Below are 17,891 nucleotides of genomic sequence, written 5' to 3'. Positions count from 1 at the left end.
TCGGCCTATTATATGCATTGGAATTACGCGCCTCTTTCGAACCGTGAAGCTGGATGACGGTTCATTGATTTGTGCCGGACAGTGATTTAATAGGCTAGTTAGTGGACTAGGCCTACTGAAATAGATGAACGAGGCTGTCAACTGAGCCAGACATTCACATCCAAATGTTTTTAGATCGAACCCTCCTTTCTGAATTTTTAAAACAGATATTCATTTCCATCTCTGTCATATGAATCTAGTGGCATGTGTGGCATTAGACTGGTGGAGTCCCTCTACCTGTATTTTGTAACATTTACACGTGTTACCGCGCGTGCGCGTCGCTACGCTTATAATGTGAAGAAATAATAGTTGATCAAACATTTCAAGCCGAGCGTTCTTATCTGTTCCATCAGACTCGTTGTGTTTATAGCCTACGCAGGCTATGCTCAGACTGCAGGTCCACTGGGCGTCTCCCCTTAGCAGTGGGAGGATTTAGTCCTAATAACATGCCATTTAGCAGTGGGAGGATTTAGTCCTAATAGCATGCCATTTAGCAGTGGGAGGATTTAGTCCTAATAACATGCCATTTAGCAGTGGGAGGATTTAGTCCTAATAATATGCCATTTAGCAGTGTGAGGATTTAGTCCTAATAATTTACCATTTAGCAGTGGGAGGATTTAGTCCTAATAACATGCCATTTTGCAGTGGGAGGATTTAGTCCTAATAATTTACCATTTAGCAGTGGGAGTATTTAGTCCTAATAATATGCCATTTAGCAGTGGGAGGATTTAGTCCTAATAATTTACCATTTAGCAGTGGGAGGATTTAGTCCTAATAACATGCCATTTAGCAGTGGGAGGATTTAGTCCTAATAATTTACCATTTAGCAGTGGGAGTATTTAGTCCTAATAATTTACCATTTAGCAGTGGGAGTATTTAGACCTAATAATTTACCATTTAGCAGTGGGAGGATTTAGTCCTAATAACATGCCATTTAGCAGTGGGAGGATTTAGTCCTAATAATATGCCATTTAGCAGTGGGAGGATTTAGTCCTATTAACATGCCATTTAGCAGTGGGAGGATTTAGTCGTTTCGCGTTTCGTGTGAATTCTTATGTGAATTATAATAACTGTAAATATTTGTAAGGGGGGTAGATGTATTTTTCTCTAGGGACAAATCTATTATTTTATTATACTGTATGTTCAAGGCAAGAGATAGACATAAGAAATGATGGGTGGCATCAGCGTCTGTGTGGTCCAGTGTTAACAGCTGCCGATCCCAGGCACACATTATGCCAGAGTCGGCATGAGTTTGATTCCAGTCCATTGCCCTTGGACTCCCCCTCCCCCACCGTTCCATCTCTTCAATAAAAGCTCCTAAATTGTAAAAAGAGTGGTACTGCCCTACTTCTTCAAAAAAATACCTTTTAAGAAAGAATAATAATAGGCTTATATAATATAATGATCATACAGTGTGATGACGATATAGGCTAGTCCTAATAATATGCCATTTAGCAGTGGGATGATTTAGTCCTAATAATTTACCATTTAGCAGTGGGATGATTTAGTCCTAATAATATGCCATTTAGCAGTGGGAGGATTTAGTCCTAATAATTTACCATTTAGCAGTGGGAAGATTTAGTCCAAATAACATGCTATTTAGCAGTGGGAGGATATAGTCCTAATAATTTACCATTTAGCAGTGGGAGTATTTAGTCCTAATAATTTACCATTTAGCAGTGGGAGGATTTAGTCCTAATAATTTACCATTTAGCAGTGGGAGGATTTAGTCCTAATAATTTACCATTTAGCAGTGGGAGGATTTAGTCCTAATAATTTACCATTTAGCAGTGGGAGGATTTAGTCCTAATAATATGCCATTTAGCAGTGGGAGGATTTAGTCCTAATAATTTACCATTTAGCAGTGGGAGGATTTAGTCCTAATAATTTACCATTTAGCAGTGGGAGGATTTAGTCCTAATAATTTACCATTTAGCAGTGGGAGGATTTAGTCCTAATAACATGCCATTTAGCAGTAGGAGGATTGTAACATTAACACATGGTTGCGGCAAAGTGCCAGATTCTTGAAATGATAATGACAAATGATTATCTCATGAGACAGGGTTGGCATGAATTGCAGGAGTTGGGATAGTGAACTCAGCTGTTCGACAAGCTGTTCAATCAGCTGTCAATCAACTGATGGTCCAAATCAGCACATCAACTCAGCCAGGGAGACACAAACAGTAACCTATTAGAGGTTTTTACACCTTTCCTTATGTGACAACGGATAGGCTAGCAGGTAGCCTACAGAATGTAGACTATTGGAATATAAATCAAATAAAAAGTGGCCTATTGCAACCATCGATGGCAGTAGATTATTGCCAGCTGATGTTAAACCGTCAATACGAGCTAAAATTCACACGCACAGCAGATCTCAATAGCTACCATTATTGGTTACCTTCATGACCGCTCCCTAAAAGACGATGTCGGTGTCACCTTAGTCCTGCTTGCAACCAAATTATTTCAAGATATGTTGGCCCTCTGGGTGGTATTATCATCGGAAACAACTTTTTGAACAGACCAAAAGCGATTTATCTATTTTGACAAGCATTCCGTACAATTAAAATAAAGCATTTACTCAGTTTCGCAAGGTCCTGAGCCAGTATATGCCGTGGGTCAGAGAGAAACATTTTGGCTGAGAGAAACGGTCGTTGTTTTAGAGCTAATTTCCTGTAATTCAAAAACAATGTCATGGCTTATGATGTGTTCTATGCTATCTGGGATGCCAGCCCTCCCAAAGCTCGTGCCCCCCGCCCCTAGACCAGTGGGTGTATCCCTGGACTGTCCATATTTGAAATGTGTAACTAAATCAAGTGAATGGGGGGGGGGGAGTAATTTGTGCCAGAAGGGCATGGGCCGCAATCGAACCGACGCCGACGGCCTGTACGTGCACGCTGAAGGCAGCAGCCTTAACCACTAGACAACACCAGGCCACGATCAAACTCAATTTTGACAGTTGATTTGTAACCTTAGGTTCCCTAGAAACCTTAAGTTGGTCTCTTTTTCGATAATATATACTGTAGATCAGGGCTCTCCAACCCTGTTCCTGGAGAGCTACCGTCCTGTAGGTTTTAACTCCAACCCTGTTCCTGGAGAGATACCTTCCTGTAGGTTTTAACTCCAACCCTGTTCCTGGAGAGATACCGTCCTGTAGGTTTTAACTCCAACCCTGTTCCTGGAGAGATACCGTCCTGTAGGTTTTAACTCCAACCCTGTTCCTGGAGAGACACCCTCCTGTAGGTTTTAACTCCAACCCTGTTCCCGGGGAGATACCCTCCTGTAGGTTTTAACTCCAACCCTGTTCCTGGAGAGATACCCTCCTGTAGGTTTTAACTCCAACCCTGTTCCTGGAGAGATACCGTCCTGTAGGTTTTAACTCCAACCCTGTTCCTGGAGAGATACCCGTCCTGTAGGTTTTAACTCCAACCCTGTTCCTGGAGAGATACCCTCCTGTAGGTTTTAACTCCAACCCTGTTCCTGGAGAGATACCATCCTGTAGGTTTTAACAACAATCCTGTTCCTGGAGAGTTACCTTCCTGTAGGTTTTAACTCCAACCCTAATCTAGTCACCTGATTCTAGTAATTAGTTGGTTGATATGCTGAATCAGGTTAGTTACAACTAGGGTTGGAGTTAAAACCTACAGGGTAGCCCTCCAGGAACAGGGTTTGACAGCCCTGCTGTAGTTTTTCAAAAATCATGGGCTTTCATGTACCATTGCTATAGCCTACTGCAGAGCTGCATGTCGAATACATTTGACACTTGTATGTCGTGGAGACCGATATATAAAACAATGTGTATGGCTGCATTTCAGAAACACTTTTCTACATTTAAATGTTGCAGTAATACAACCCAGGCCTAGCGTTTGAGCAAGTGAGAAACAGGATGATTTTGATATCAAGCCCTGATCCCAATGACTGAACTGCCCCCCCCCACGGAGAGAAAGACAACTGCTCAATTTGAAGCAGCAGGAAAATTCTCTGCGACAAAAAGAGTGATCGAGTTAAAATCCGACATCTGTATATGTGCCTGTTACTACAACACAGAAGTGGCACTTACTTTGACACTTCTAGTAGGAAAAGTCATTGAGACAATCTTACTTTGACACTTCTAGTGGGAAAAGTCATTGAGACAATCTTACTTTGAAACTTCTAGTGGGAAAAGTCATTAAGACAATCTTACTTTGACACTTCTAGTGGGAAAAGTAATTGAGACAATCTTACTTTGACACTTCTAGTAGGAAGTCATTGAGACAATCTTACTTTGACACTTCTAGTGGGAAAAGTCATTGAGACAATCTTACTTTGACACTTCTACTGGGAAAAGTCATTGAGACAATCTTACTTTGACACTTCTAGTGGGAAAAGTCATTGAGACAATCTTACTTTGACACTTCTAGTGGGAAAAGTCATTGAGACAATCTTACTTTGACACTTCTAGTGGGAAAAGTCATTGAGACAATCTTACTTTGACACTTCTAGTAGGAAAAGTCATTGAGACTATCTTACTTTGACACTTCTAGTAGGAAAAGTCATTGAGACAATCTTACTTTGACACTTCTAGTAGGAAGTCATTGAGACAATCTTACTTTGACACTTCTAGTAGGAAGTCATTGAGCTCAGTCTGTTTGGCTAGGCCTCTGCACACCTGGGGATACAGAAACAACACATCGGATGTTCAGCTTTCAAACTAACGTCAACGATGGCATGCTAACAGTTAGTTAGCACTTTGTTTATGTGTCAACAGCAGGATTACAGCGTGAGCGAGAGGGGGGGGGGGAGAGAGAGAGCGAGAGAGAGCGAGAGAGAGAAACACCATTGCCTTAAATCAGTGCAGACTCCTGTAACAAAATTGTGTATTTTTGGACAGACAGAAACGTGAGAGAGACCCACTGTGACCCAGGATGCGTTGGGACACTGTACTTTTCACGTAGGTACAAACCACAAGGCTCCACAGGCCATAATGATGTCCCTTGGGGGGTCAAGTGTAAAAAAAGGCTTTAGGGTTGATTAGACTGAGACCTACCGGAAACCCAGTCACAGTGGAGTTCTGCTTCACACAAACACCGTCATGAGAACACAACCCGGGACAAACACACACATGCAATTGTACTATGAGCGTTATTTGAGCCAATGAACTATTGAAACACAACAGTAAGTTATCATGTTCACAGCCGACACAACCCTATCCCATCGACCACATGTTACTTATAAAGCATTTATCAGGAGTGTGTTTCCAAGCATTTATCAAGAGTGTGTTACCAAGCATTTATCAAGAGTGTGTTACCAAGCATTTATCAAGAGTGTGTTACCAAGCATTTATCAAGAGTGTGTTACCAAGCATTTATCAAGAGTGTGTTACCAAGCATTTATCAAGAGTGTTAGTCAAGCATTTATCAAGAGTGTTAGTCAAGCATTTATCAAGAGTGTGTTACCAAGCATTTATCAAGAGTGTGTTACCAAGCATTTATCAAGAGTGTGTTACCAAGCATTTATCAACAGTGTGTTAATCAAGCATTTATCAAGAGTGTGTTACCAAGCATTTATCAAGAGTGTTAATCAAGCATTTATCAAGAGTGTGTTACCAAGCATTTATCAAGAGTGTTTTCAAGCATTTATCAAGAGTGTGTTACCAAGCATTTATCAAGAGTGTGTTTTCAAGCATTTATCAAGAGTGTGTTACCAAGCATTTATCAAGAGTGTGTTACCAAGCATTTATCAAGAGTGTGTTACCAAGCATTTATCAAGAGTGTGTTACCAAGCATTTATCCAGAGTGTGTTACCAAGCATTTATCAAGAGTGTGTTACCAAGCATTTATCAAGAGTGTGTTACCAAGCATTTATCAAGAGTGTGTTACCAAGCATTTATCAAGAGTGTTAATCAAGCATTTATCAAGAGTGTGTTACCAAGCATTTATCAAGAGTGTTAATCAAGCATTTATCAAGAGTGTGTTACCAAGCATTTATCAAGAGTGTTAATCAAGCATTTATCAAGAGTGTGTTACCAAGCATTTATCAGGAGTGTGTTTTCAAGCATTTATCAAGAGTGTGTTACCAAGCATTTATCAAGAGTGTGTTACCAAGCATTTATCAACAGTGTGTTAATCAAGCATTTATCAAGAGTGTGTTACCAAGCATTTATCAAGAGTGTTAGTCATGCATTTATCAAGAGTGTTTTACCAAGAATTTATCAAGAGTGTGTTACCAAGCATTTATCAAGAGTGTTAGTCATGCATTTATCAAGAGTGTGTTACCAAGCATTTATCAAGAGTGTGTTACCAAGCATTTATCAAGAGTGTGTTACCAAGCATTTATCAAGAGTGTGTTACCAAGCATTTATCAAGAGTGTGTTACCAAGCATTTATCAAGAGTGTGTTACCAAGCATTTATCCAGAGTGTGTTAATAAGCATTTATCAAGAGTTTGTTACCAAGCATTTATCAAGAGTGTGTTACCAAGCATTTATCAAGAGTGTTACCAAGCATTTATCAAGAGTGTTAATCAAGCATTTATCAAGAGTGTTAATCAAGCATTTATCAAGAGTGTGTTACCAAGCATTTATCAAGAGTGTGTTACCAAGCATTTATCAAGAGTGTGTTTTCAAGCATTTATCAAGAGTGTGTTACCAAGCATTTATCAAGAGTGTTAATCAAGCATTTATCAAGAGTGTGTTACCAAGCATTTATCAAGAGTGTTAATCAAGCATTTATCAATAGTGTGTTACCAAGCATTTATCAGGAGTGTGTTTTCAAGCATTTATCAAGAGTGTTAGTCAAGCATTTATCAAGAGTGTTATCAAAGCATTTGTAACCAAATACACGTGAGACATCACATACGGAAACATTTCTTTAACTGTCTGATGAAAAAACCAAGTTCAATGCTCACCTGTACTTGGTGAATAGCTACAGATGCCCATGCTAAACTCGCCGTTGCAACCTTAAAAAAAGAGAAAATAATGTTTATTTATTTATTTAATTGAAAAAGGGACAATGCATATCAATTAACATTTCTGTAAATGTGCCAGATTTAGCCAGATGGCTAGTTTTCATCTATAGTCCCTGGACAGATAGATTAAAAACACATAGCATCATCAACATTTAGCATTTAAGAAATTATAATTTTTTTAATAAAAGTCTCAAGTTCTAGAAGCAAGAAGTAAAAAAATAATGACAGTAAAAAAATATTTAAAAAGAACATGTTTAAATTTGACATATTTAGGGATATTTATTAATATACACATAAAGCAAACTATCACATTGTCACGTCCTGACCAGTAGAGGGAGTATTTGTATTGTAGTTTGGTCAAAACGTGGCAGAAGGGTATTTGTTTCATATGGTTCGGGTTGTGTGTGTAGTATTAAAGGGGTGTTTGGTTTATGTATTCCGGGGTTTTAGTGTATGTTCTGGTTTTGGTTTTCTATGGTTTTCTGGTTTGTCTATTTCTTTGTTGTCTGTGTGGCTCCCGATCAGGAACAGCTGTACGTCGTTGTTCCTGATTGGGAGTCATATATTAGGAGCTTGTTTTCACCTGGGGTTTTTGTGGATAGTTGTATTTTGCACTGCTGCGTATAGCCTGTAAAACTGTCGTCTGACGTTCTTTGTTTTGTTGTTTTTTCGTGTTCTCTTTATTTAATAAATATAAAGATGAGCATCCACATTCCCACTGCGTTTTGGTCATCTCTACACAATGACACCCGTGACACACATGAATATGGGTAACATTTATCATATAATGACTATTCTCAGTACCCCATGTGTTTCCTCATCCTGTGTTTTTATCCAACCTAATGCTCTCTCTGAATAATGCCTGCTACGTAATATCCCAGTAGGCAAAACTGGTTGAAAAGATGTCATTACAACGAGAATACGTTGACGTTCTTATAAAGTCATTACAACCATCTTGTCCCACTGGGTAATCTAATACTTAACCCCTCAGTGCCTGCCATCTATACATGTCTACATGTCTCTGATTGGCTCATTAGCAGCTGATAGCAGAGTCTTCAGGGACTAACTGCTGCTCTCCTTATGGACTAATGGAAAGGGGGGGATACCTAGTCAGTTGTACAACTGAATGCATTCAACTGAAAATGTGTCTTCCTCATTTAACCCAACCCTTCTGAATCAGAGAGGTGCGGGGGGCTGCCTTAATCGACATCCACAGCACCCGGGGAACAGTGGGTTAACAGCCGAACAACAGGGCAGAACAACAGATTTTTACCTCATCGGCACAGGGATTTGAACCAGCAACCTTTTGGTTACTGGCTCAACTTTCTAACCACTAGGCTACCTTACAAAACCTTGATCTGATCCTCAGGGACTCCCTGCTCCTCTCTTTATGACCTCTTAATGGCACTATTACAGGAAGGCATTGCCTAGCCCTCGACAGTCATACGCTCTGTTTACACAGACAGGCTTGGTGTGTGTGTGTGCGTGTGTGTGTTCATGCGTGCTTGTACCTCCTGGTTGCTGGTATTGAAGGGCTCGTTGCCCCAGTGCCGATGCAGCTCCAGGATAGCTATGAGGTCACCAATGGCCGTGAGGATGGGGAGGCACAGGACAGAGTGAACATGAATCCCTGAGTCTGAGTCCTGACCTGTGCCTTCTGGGAAACGCTGGTCCTGGAGAGAGAGAGAGAGATTAGAATCTAAGGGTCAAGGGTTAAGGGGCAAGTGTTAAAGGGTGGTGAAGATGAGAAGGTAAAGGACAGAGTGAACATGAATCCCCGTGTCTGAATCCCTGAATATCCTGCACACACACAGAAGTCAGGGGTTATGAGGTCAAAGCATTTGAAATATAACCAAATACTTTGGAACGTTTGATTTATCCTGCATTAGGGTTAGGGTTTTTGGGTTAGGGTTAGGTATATTTATAATATGCTGAATCTCACCCCTGTGATGTCCTCTACTAGCAGTGTTTTACGTGTTGTGGCCACGTGTGCGGCGATGGTGGTTCCAAACGTGATCGGGCCAGCTGGGATGAGGGTGGGAGGACCGTCCTCAGCCACCGTCGGTTTAAACAAACACACACTCTGACGAGAGACCATAGAGAGAGATGAACATGGATATACTCAATGAGGAAGGACCAGAGAGAGATGAACATGGATACACTTAATCAGGAAGGACCAGAGAGATATGAACATGGAAACACTCAATCAGGAAGGACCAGAGAGAGAGATGAACATGGAAACACTCAATCAGGAAGGACCAGAGAGAGAGAGAGAGATGAACATGGGACACACTCAATCAGGAAGGACCAGAGAGAGAGAGAGAGATGAACATGGAAACACTCAATCAGGAAGGACCAGAGAGAGAGAGAGAGATGAACATGGAAACACTCAATCAGGAAGGACCAGAGAGAGAGAGAGAGGAAACATGGATACACTCAATCACTTTCTATACACTACATCATGTTTGTCATTAACATATTAACTAACACAAATTCTGAGACGAGATACGGGATACACTCAATGACTCACTTAAATGTGCAATCTGTAATATTTTCATTTCAATTAATGGTGTACACACATTTATCATTGAGAATAGAGTGGCTTGCAAAAGTATTCACCCCTTGGCATTTTTCCTATTATGTTGCCTTACAACCTGGGATTAAAATAGATCTTTGGGGGATTTGAATCATTTGATTTACACAACATGCCTACCACTTTGAAGATGCCAAATATTTTTTATTGAGAAACAAACAAGGAAAGACAACAACAAAAAAGATCTTGAGCATGCATAACTATTCACCCCCCCACAGTCAATACTTTATAGAACCACCTTTTGCAGCAATCACAGCTGCAAGTCTCTTGGGGTATGTCTCTATAAGCTTGGCACATCTAGCCACTGGGAATTTTGCCCATTCTTCAAGGTAAAACTGCTCCAGCTCCTTCAAGTTAGATGGGTTCTGCTGGTGTACAGCAATCTTTAAATCATACCACAGATGCTCGATTAGATTGAGGTCTGGGCTTTGATTAGGCCATTCCAAGACATTTAAACGTTTCCCCTTAAACTAGTCAAGTGTTGCTTTAGCAGTATGCTTAGGGTCATTGTCCTGCTGGAAGGCGAACCTCCGTCCCAGTCTCAAATCTCTGGAAGACTGAAACAGGTTTCCCTCAAGAATTTCCCTGTAATTAGCGCCATCCATCATTCCTTCAATTCTGACTAGTTTCCCGGTCCCTGACGATTAAAAACATCCACACAGCATAATGCTGCCACCACCATGCTTCACTGTGGGGATGGTGTTCTCGGGGTGACGAGATGTGTTGGGTTTGCGCCAGACATAGCGTTTTCCTTGATGGCCAAAAAGCTTAATTTTAGTCTCATCTGACCAGAGTACCTTCTTCAATATGTTTGGGGAGTCTCCCACGTGCCTTTTGGCAAACACACTTATTTTTTTCTTTAAGCAATGGCTTTTTTCTGGCCTCTCTTCTGTAAAGCCCAGCTCTGTGGAGTGTACGGCTTAAAGTGGTCCTATGGACAGATACTCCAATCTCCGCTGTGGAGCTTTGCAACTCCTTCAGGGTTATCTTTGGTCTCTTTGTTGCCTCTCTGATTAATGCCCTCCTTGCCTGGTCCGTGAGTTTTGGTGGGCAGCCCTCTCTTGGCAGGTTTGTTGTGGTGCCATATTCTTTCCATTTTTTAATAATTGATATAATGGTGCTCCGTGGAATGTTCAAAGTTTCAGATATTTTTTTATAATGCAAACCTGTCCGAACTTCTCCACAACTTTGTCCCTGACCTGTTTGGAGATCTCCTTGGTCTTCATGGTGCCGCTTGCTTGGTGGTGCCCCTTGCTTAGTGGTGTTGCAGACTCTGGGGCCTTTCAGAACAGGTGTATATATACTGAGATCCTGTGACAGATCATCTGACACTTAGATTGCACACAGGTGGACTTTATCTAATTCATTATGTGACTTCTGAAGGTAATTATTTGCACCAGATCTTATTTAGTGGCTTCATAGCAAAGGGGGTGAATACATATACACGCACCACTTTTCCGTTTTTTGTAAAAAGAAAATAAAAAAAATGTAAACAGTTATTTTTTTCATTTCACTTCACCAATTTGGACTATTTTGTGTCGGTCCATTACATGAAATCCAAATAAAAATCCATTTAAATTACAGGTTGTAATGCAACAAAATAGGAAAAAATACCAAGGGGGATGAATACTTTTGCAAGGCACTGTATATAGTACATTGTAAATTCTTCATTAATTAAGGATTGGGGCTTTAACACTCATCACTCACTATAGACTATATCAGTGGAGCTCAGAGTAGCTGATCTGTGCTCATCTCCAGAATATATTGTATGTGGTTCACTTACATTGTTACATTCTCCCATGAAATAAAGGGCAAATCCATCTGCTTTTGTGGCTGATTAAAGACAAGAGATAAGAGAAAAGTTACCATCTGTAGTTACACAGATGGTGTGGTGTACAGTATCTGCTGTGTGTGTGTGTGCGTGTGTGTGTGTGTGTGTGTGTGTGTGTGTGTGTGTGTGTGTGTGTGTGTGCATGCGAGCATGTGTGACTGGTGTGTGTTACGTGGTGGAGCGCAGGGCGAGCACAGCCTGTCACATCCAATCCTCTCACGCTTCATCAGGGCACTGCGGCAATGTCACAGTCTTCTACCAGCACGTATGCACGCCCGTCCACACACACACACACACACACACACACACACACACACACACACACACACACACACACACACACACACACACACACACACACAGACACACACACACACACACACACAGAAAAACAGAACACACACACAGAACACACACACACAGAACACAAAACACACACAGACACACACACACACACACACACACACACACACACACACACACACACACACACACACACACACAAAAAACACACACACAGAAACACAGAACACACACACAGAACACACACACACAGAACACAAAACACACACACACACACACACACACACACACACACACACACACACACACACACACACACACACACACACACACACACACACACACACACACACACACACACACACACACACACACACACAGAGCTCTGCCACAGACAGGGACACTAGACACAGCATCATGATGCACCATGGTCCCAGTAGACTTCTAAGCTACGTGAAATATGGGTCATCAACCAAACCATGGCAAATGGTATGGGGAGGGACTGAAGAGAGATTGAATGGCCGGCTACGGGAGCAGGCTGTTAATGATATAACATACAGTATGGTTAGTGTCAGCTTAGCCTTTGTGCTGTCTAGCCAACTCCTATGGATGCTGTAAAATGTGACCAGAAATGACCTAGAGACTGAAAAACAGCTTCTATTTCTTATAAGTATCCGGGTTAGAGTCCCTTCTCCGTGAACAGCGACAGCTCTACCCTTTAGCTCAGTGCGGATGTTGCCTGTAATCCATGGCTTCTGGTTGGGGAATGTACGTACAAGTCACTGTGGGGACGACATCCTCGATGCACTTATGGATAAAGTCAGTGACTGATGTGGTGTACTCCTCAATGCCATCGGAAGAATCCCGGAACATATTCCAGTGTGTGCTAGCAAAACAGTCCTGTAGTTTAGGATCTGCTTCATTTTTATAGACCGAGTCACTGGTGCTTCCTGCTTTAATTTTTACTTGTAAGCAGGAATCAGGAGGATAGAGTTGTGGTCGGATTTACCAAATGGAGGGTGAGGGAGAGCTTTGTAAGCATCTCTGTGTGTGGAGTAAAGGTGGTGTAGAATTATTTTCATACTGATAGAAATTAAAGGTAAAACTGATTTAAGTTTCCCTGCATTAAAGTCCACGGCCACTAGGAGCGCCGCCTCTGGATGAGCGGTTTCCTGTTTGCTTATGGCGGTATACAGCTCATTGAGTATGGTCTTAGTTCCAGCATCGGTCTTAGTGCCAGCAAACTGATGAAAACTCTCTTGGTAGATAGTGTGGTCTACAGCTTATCATGAGATACTCTACCTCAGTGAGCAAAACCTTGAGACTTCTTTAGATATTGTGCACCAGCTGTTGTTTACATAAATGCATAGGCCCCCGCCCCGTGTCTTACCAGAGGCTGCTGTTCTGTCCTGCCGATAGAGTGTATAATCAGCCAGCTGTATGTTCTTAATGTCGTCGTTAACCCACGACTCGGTGAAACATAAGATATTACAGTTCGGGAAAGGAATTTCAGCTCGGGAATTTGAACAAGCAACCTTTTAGGTTACTGGCCTAACACTCTCTTAACCGGTAGGCTAGGCTTCCTGCTTTTAACTTCCTGCTTTTACTTCCTGCTTTAGGTTGAAAATATACAAACTGAGACAACAACGTCACAAATCTGGGACCAGCGCCGTTGCAAAGTATTATGGAATATTAGAATCCCGTTGTCTTAACCTTTGTTATCTTCAATGGGTAATGGCCGCCAGTCCACCCATTATGCCACAAATGACTTGAATGGGGACGCCCATTCTATACATTGTATTTCTATGGTATGGTTAGTGTCAGCTTAGCCTGGTCCCAGATCTGTTTGTGCTGTATAGCAAACTCCTAAGGCTGTTGCCATGCCAAACGTGACCAAAAATGGACCATTGGAGTTGGCAAGATAACAAACAGATCTGGGACCAGGCTAAACTGTCTTCAGTATGAGGTGTCATGAAGTAGTGAAGCGAGGATATGATAAGGCAGATTACCCTGCTGGCTACAACGAGGGGTATACCCACCCGTTGTGTGTGTGTGTGTGTGTGTGTGTGTGTGTGTGTGTGTGTGTGTGTGTGTGTGTGTGTGTGTGTGTGTGTGTGTGTGTGTGTGTGTGTGTGTGTGTGTGTGTGTGTGTGTGTGTGTGTGTGTGTGTGAGTGTGTGTGTGTGAGTGAGTGAGTGTGTGTGTGTGAATGTATGTGTGTGTTTGTGTGAATGTATGTGTGTACTATGTGTGAATATATGTGTGTTTGTGTGTGTGAATGTATGTGTGTGCTATGTGTGAATGCGTGTGTGTGTGTGTGTGTGTGTGTGTTTGTACGTGTGTGTGTGTGTGTGTGTGTGTGTTTGTACGTGTGTGTGTGTGTGTGTACGTGTGTGTTACCCACCTGTTTTGATGATGGTACACAGGTCATAGAGCAGCAGCTTTGTGTCTCCCTCAGTGTCCAGACGCTGTTCCAGACAACTGGTGAGGTCATGCACCACCTTCTGCATGTTACTGTCCTGGTACTGCTAGACACCGGAGACACAAACGTTACACACACACACACACCATGCAACTGCCGACTGCACACGTTGACTGTGATTGTAATCCATTGCATTACATTTTTCAATATAATTAATTGGGATTTTCTCCTTCATTATTTAATTCATTCATTAATTTAGCCAGTATAGTCCAATCAGTAACAATTGCTGTTGTTTTTCAGGGATTCCTATGTTCCATAGAATGTAATTAATTAATTAATTTAGCCAGTATAGTCCAATCAGTAACAATCTCTGCTGTTTTCCAGGGATTCCTTGGTTCCATAGAAACAAATTAATTTATTAATTTATTGCTTCATTAAAAGGCATCATCAGTCCTCACTCAGCCCTGATTAGAACACTCCCTCTCTCCATCTCTCTCTCCACCTCTCTCCCTCCCTCCCTCCATCTCTCTCTCTACCTTTCTCCCTCCCTCTCTCCATCTCTCTCTCCACTCTCTCTCCATTTCTGCCTCTCCATCTCTCTCTCTCTCAATCTCTCTCGCCTGACTGCCCAGCTGAATGAGGAGCAGCTGTACATCTTTATACAGTGTTACATAACAGGCCCAGGCCTCCCTCTCTCCTTCACAGGGCCAGAAAGAACAGATCGATAGCCCTGTCTATTTATGTGCCTGCAGAGAGAGAGAGAGAGAGAGAGAGAGAGAGAGAGAGAGAGAGAGAGAGAGAGAGAGAGAGAGAGAGAGAGAGAGAGAGAGAGAGAGAGAGAGAGAGAGAGAGAGAGAGAGAGAGAGAGAGAGTGGTCAGAACAGGACAATTCTCTCTATTCCTCTCTCACTTCCCTCTCTATCCTCTGCCGCTTCTTTTCTGGCCTAGCATTGGAAAAGTGTTTACATTGACAAAGACAATCAGACACAATCGTTACACACACAAAAAGTGAAGAGAATAACAACTTTTAAAATACTATATTATTAGCAGTAAATGTAGTGTAACATTTAAACTGTTACATCAGCTATGTACAGTGTTGTGACAATGTGCAACTAGTAGAATGTATGAATGATGAGGGGAAATAAATAGACAGGCAAGTATAAGATACATTTACATTGGTGTTTCTGACCCACTGTGTGTTTCTGACCCACCTTTTCTTGTGGCAGCAGGTCACAAATTCTGCGGCTGAGATTGCACACTGCTGTGTTTCGCCTAACAGATACGGGAGTTTGTCAACATTTTGTTTGAATTCTTTGTGGGTTTGTGTAATTTGAGCGGAATATGTGTCTCTAATATGGTCATACATTTGGCAGGAGGTTAGGAAGTGTAGCTCAGTTTCCACCTCATGTTGTGGGCCATGGCCACATATCCTGTCTTCTCTTGAGAGCCAGACCTGCCTACGGCTGTAAATAGTCAAGGCTTTTCTTAGTTTTGGGTCACTCACAGTACCTGATGTATTCTGCTACTGTTTACATTCTGTTAAGGGCAAGGTAGAATTGAATTTCTCATAATTTGGTTGGGTCTAATTGTTGTTGTTGTCCTGGGGCCTCTGTGGACTGTTTGTATTTGTGAACAAAGAGCCAGAACCAGCTGGCTGAAGGGGACTCTTTTCTAGGTTCATGTCGTTACAGGTTAGGGCTTTGTGGTGGAAGGTTTGGGCTTAGCTTTCCTTTAGGTGGTTGTGGAATTTAACAGCTATTTTCTGGATTTTGACAATTAGTGGGTATAGTCCTAATTCTGCTCTGTATGCATTATTTTTGGGGTTTTCTTTGTATGATGAGGATATTTTTTGCAGAATTCTGCATGCAGAGTCACGCTTTGGTGTTTGTCCCATCTTGGGAATTCTTGGTTGGTGAGTGGACCCCAAACCTCACAACCATAAAAGGCAATGGGTAACTGAGTATCTTTTTGCCAGATCCTCATCGGGATGTCAAATTTTATGTTCCTTCTGATGGCGTAGCAAGCCTTTTTTGTCTTGTTTCTTAGATTGTTCACAGCCTTGTGGAAGTTACATGTGGTGCTGATGTTTAGGCTGAGGTCTTCCACTTTGTAATTCTTTGTGTGCTCTAGGGCAACAGTGTCCTGGCATCTGAACCTTTTTTGGAACACAATTATTTTTGTCTTACTGAACCCAAGTCTGACAGAATATGTACAGAAGATCTAGGTGCTGTTGTAGCATCTCCTTGGTTGGGGACAAAAGCACCAGATCATCAGCAAAAAGTAGACATTTAATTTCAGAATCTAGATGGGTGAGGCCGGGTGCTGCAGAATGTTCTAGTCATTAATATAAATCTTGAAGAGGGTGGGGCTCAAGCTGCATCCCTGTCTCACCCCTCAGCCCTGAGGGAAGAAATCGGAGTGTTTATTGCCAATTTTGAACGTACACTTATGTTGGCAAACATTTATTTTATAATATCGTAGGTTTTCCCCACCAACACCGCTTTCCATCAGTTTATACAGCAGGCCCTCGTGCCAAATTTAGTCAAAAGCTTTTTTTAAATCAACAAACCATGAGAAGACTTTGCTTTGGTTTCGTTTTGTTTGTTTGTCAATAACCGTTCTGGGACCGGGGGCAGTATTGAGTAGTTTGGATGAAAAATGTGCCCAAATTAAACGGCCTACTACTCGGGCTCAGAACGTAGGATATGCATATGATTAGTAGATTTGGATAGACAACACTCTGAAGTTTCTAAAACTGTTTGAATGGTGTCTGTGAGTATAACATAACTCATATGGCAGGCAAAAACCTGAGAAAATTTCAACCAGGAAATGGAAGGTCTGAGAATTGTAGTTCTTCTTTTGAATGCCTTTCGAAACTACACTGTCGGTGGGGTAACGTTGCACTTCCTAAGGCTTCCATTGGCTGTCAAAAGCCCTCAGAAAGTTGTTTCATCCGTATCCAGTAACCGGGCAGAATATAGGAGCTCAGTCACCAGTCAGGGTGTGCAGAGTGAATACGTGGTCTGTTGTATGATAATTTGGTAAGAAGCCAATTTGACATTTGTTTTTTTTACATATGATATGTTAGCTGATATACTGTCCAGGCTTTCTACTGCTAAGTTTACACCTTCACTATTACAGGGAAACATTTTGTCCAGGTAGTTGTCTAGGAGGGATTGGATTTGTTTTTTGGACAATGTTCTTAGGTAGCTTTCTTCACAATCTTCCTTCCATCTATAGCGTTTCTTAATAGCGTGCAGTTTGTTGGGCTTTGATTCCTCATGGTTGGGTATTGCTCTGTTTAAGTAGGCTGTGATTTGGCTATGGTTTGATAAGGGTGTCAGTGGGCTGACTGTGAATGCTCTGAGAGACTCTGGGTTTAGGTCTGTGGCTTCCCGGGTGGCGCAGGGGTTGAAGACACTGCATCTCAGTGCAAGAGGTGCCACTACAGTCCCTGGCTTGAATCCAGGCTGATTGGGAGTCCCATAGGGCGGCGCACAATTGGCCCAGCGTTGTCAGGGTTTAGCCGGGGTAGGCTGTCATTGTAAATAAGAATGTGTTCTTAACTGACTTGTTACATTTTTAAAAAGCTGCTGCCAAGGGATGAGCAGTACCTACCAATGAAGTCCTCTTGAAGTCTACCATTGACTATGTACAGACTGAGCTTCAGGAGTTGTTGTGTCGAGGGTGGCATATGGGGGAGGGAATGCTGTCACCTCCAGGTTTGGTGTATGTTACGCAGGTCACGAAGGTCTGGGCTGTG

General features: G+C 42.0%; 1 protein-coding gene across 2 annotated transcripts in view; it reads right to left on the bottom strand.

Annotated features, from left to right (window-relative positions):
• Window positions 1-17,891, bottom strand: part of LOC106589947 (cAMP and cAMP-inhibited cGMP 3',5'-cyclic phosphodiesterase 10A) — a 192,117-nt gene that overhangs the window by 50,827 nt on the left and 123,399 nt on the right. The window contains exons 4-9 of one of the 2 annotated variants that reach the window (XM_045710196.1): window positions 14,111-14,234; window positions 11,357-11,406; window positions 8,923-9,063; window positions 8,492-8,653; window positions 6,921-6,971; window positions 4,626-4,684 (exon numbers count right to left, since the gene is read on the bottom strand). In XM_045710196.1, coding sequence (XP_045566152.1) covers window positions 4,626-4,684; window positions 6,921-6,971; window positions 8,492-8,653; window positions 8,923-9,063; window positions 11,357-11,406; window positions 14,111-14,234 — 587 coding nt within the window. The remainder of the gene's footprint in view (window positions 1-4,625; window positions 4,685-6,920; window positions 6,972-8,491; window positions 8,654-8,922; window positions 9,064-11,356; window positions 11,407-14,110; window positions 14,235-17,891) is intronic. The other variant, XM_045710197.1, reaches the window with a different exon arrangement.

The sequence above is a fragment of the Salmo salar genome, chromosome ssa28 (genome assembly GCF_905237065.1).
Source record: "Salmo salar chromosome ssa28, Ssal_v3.1, whole genome shotgun sequence".
Classification (NCBI taxonomy): Eukaryota; Metazoa; Chordata; class Actinopteri; order Salmoniformes; family Salmonidae; genus Salmo; species Salmo salar.
The sequence above is the reverse complement of the archived record's forward strand: the minus strand, read 5'-3'. Positions and strand labels throughout refer to the sequence as shown.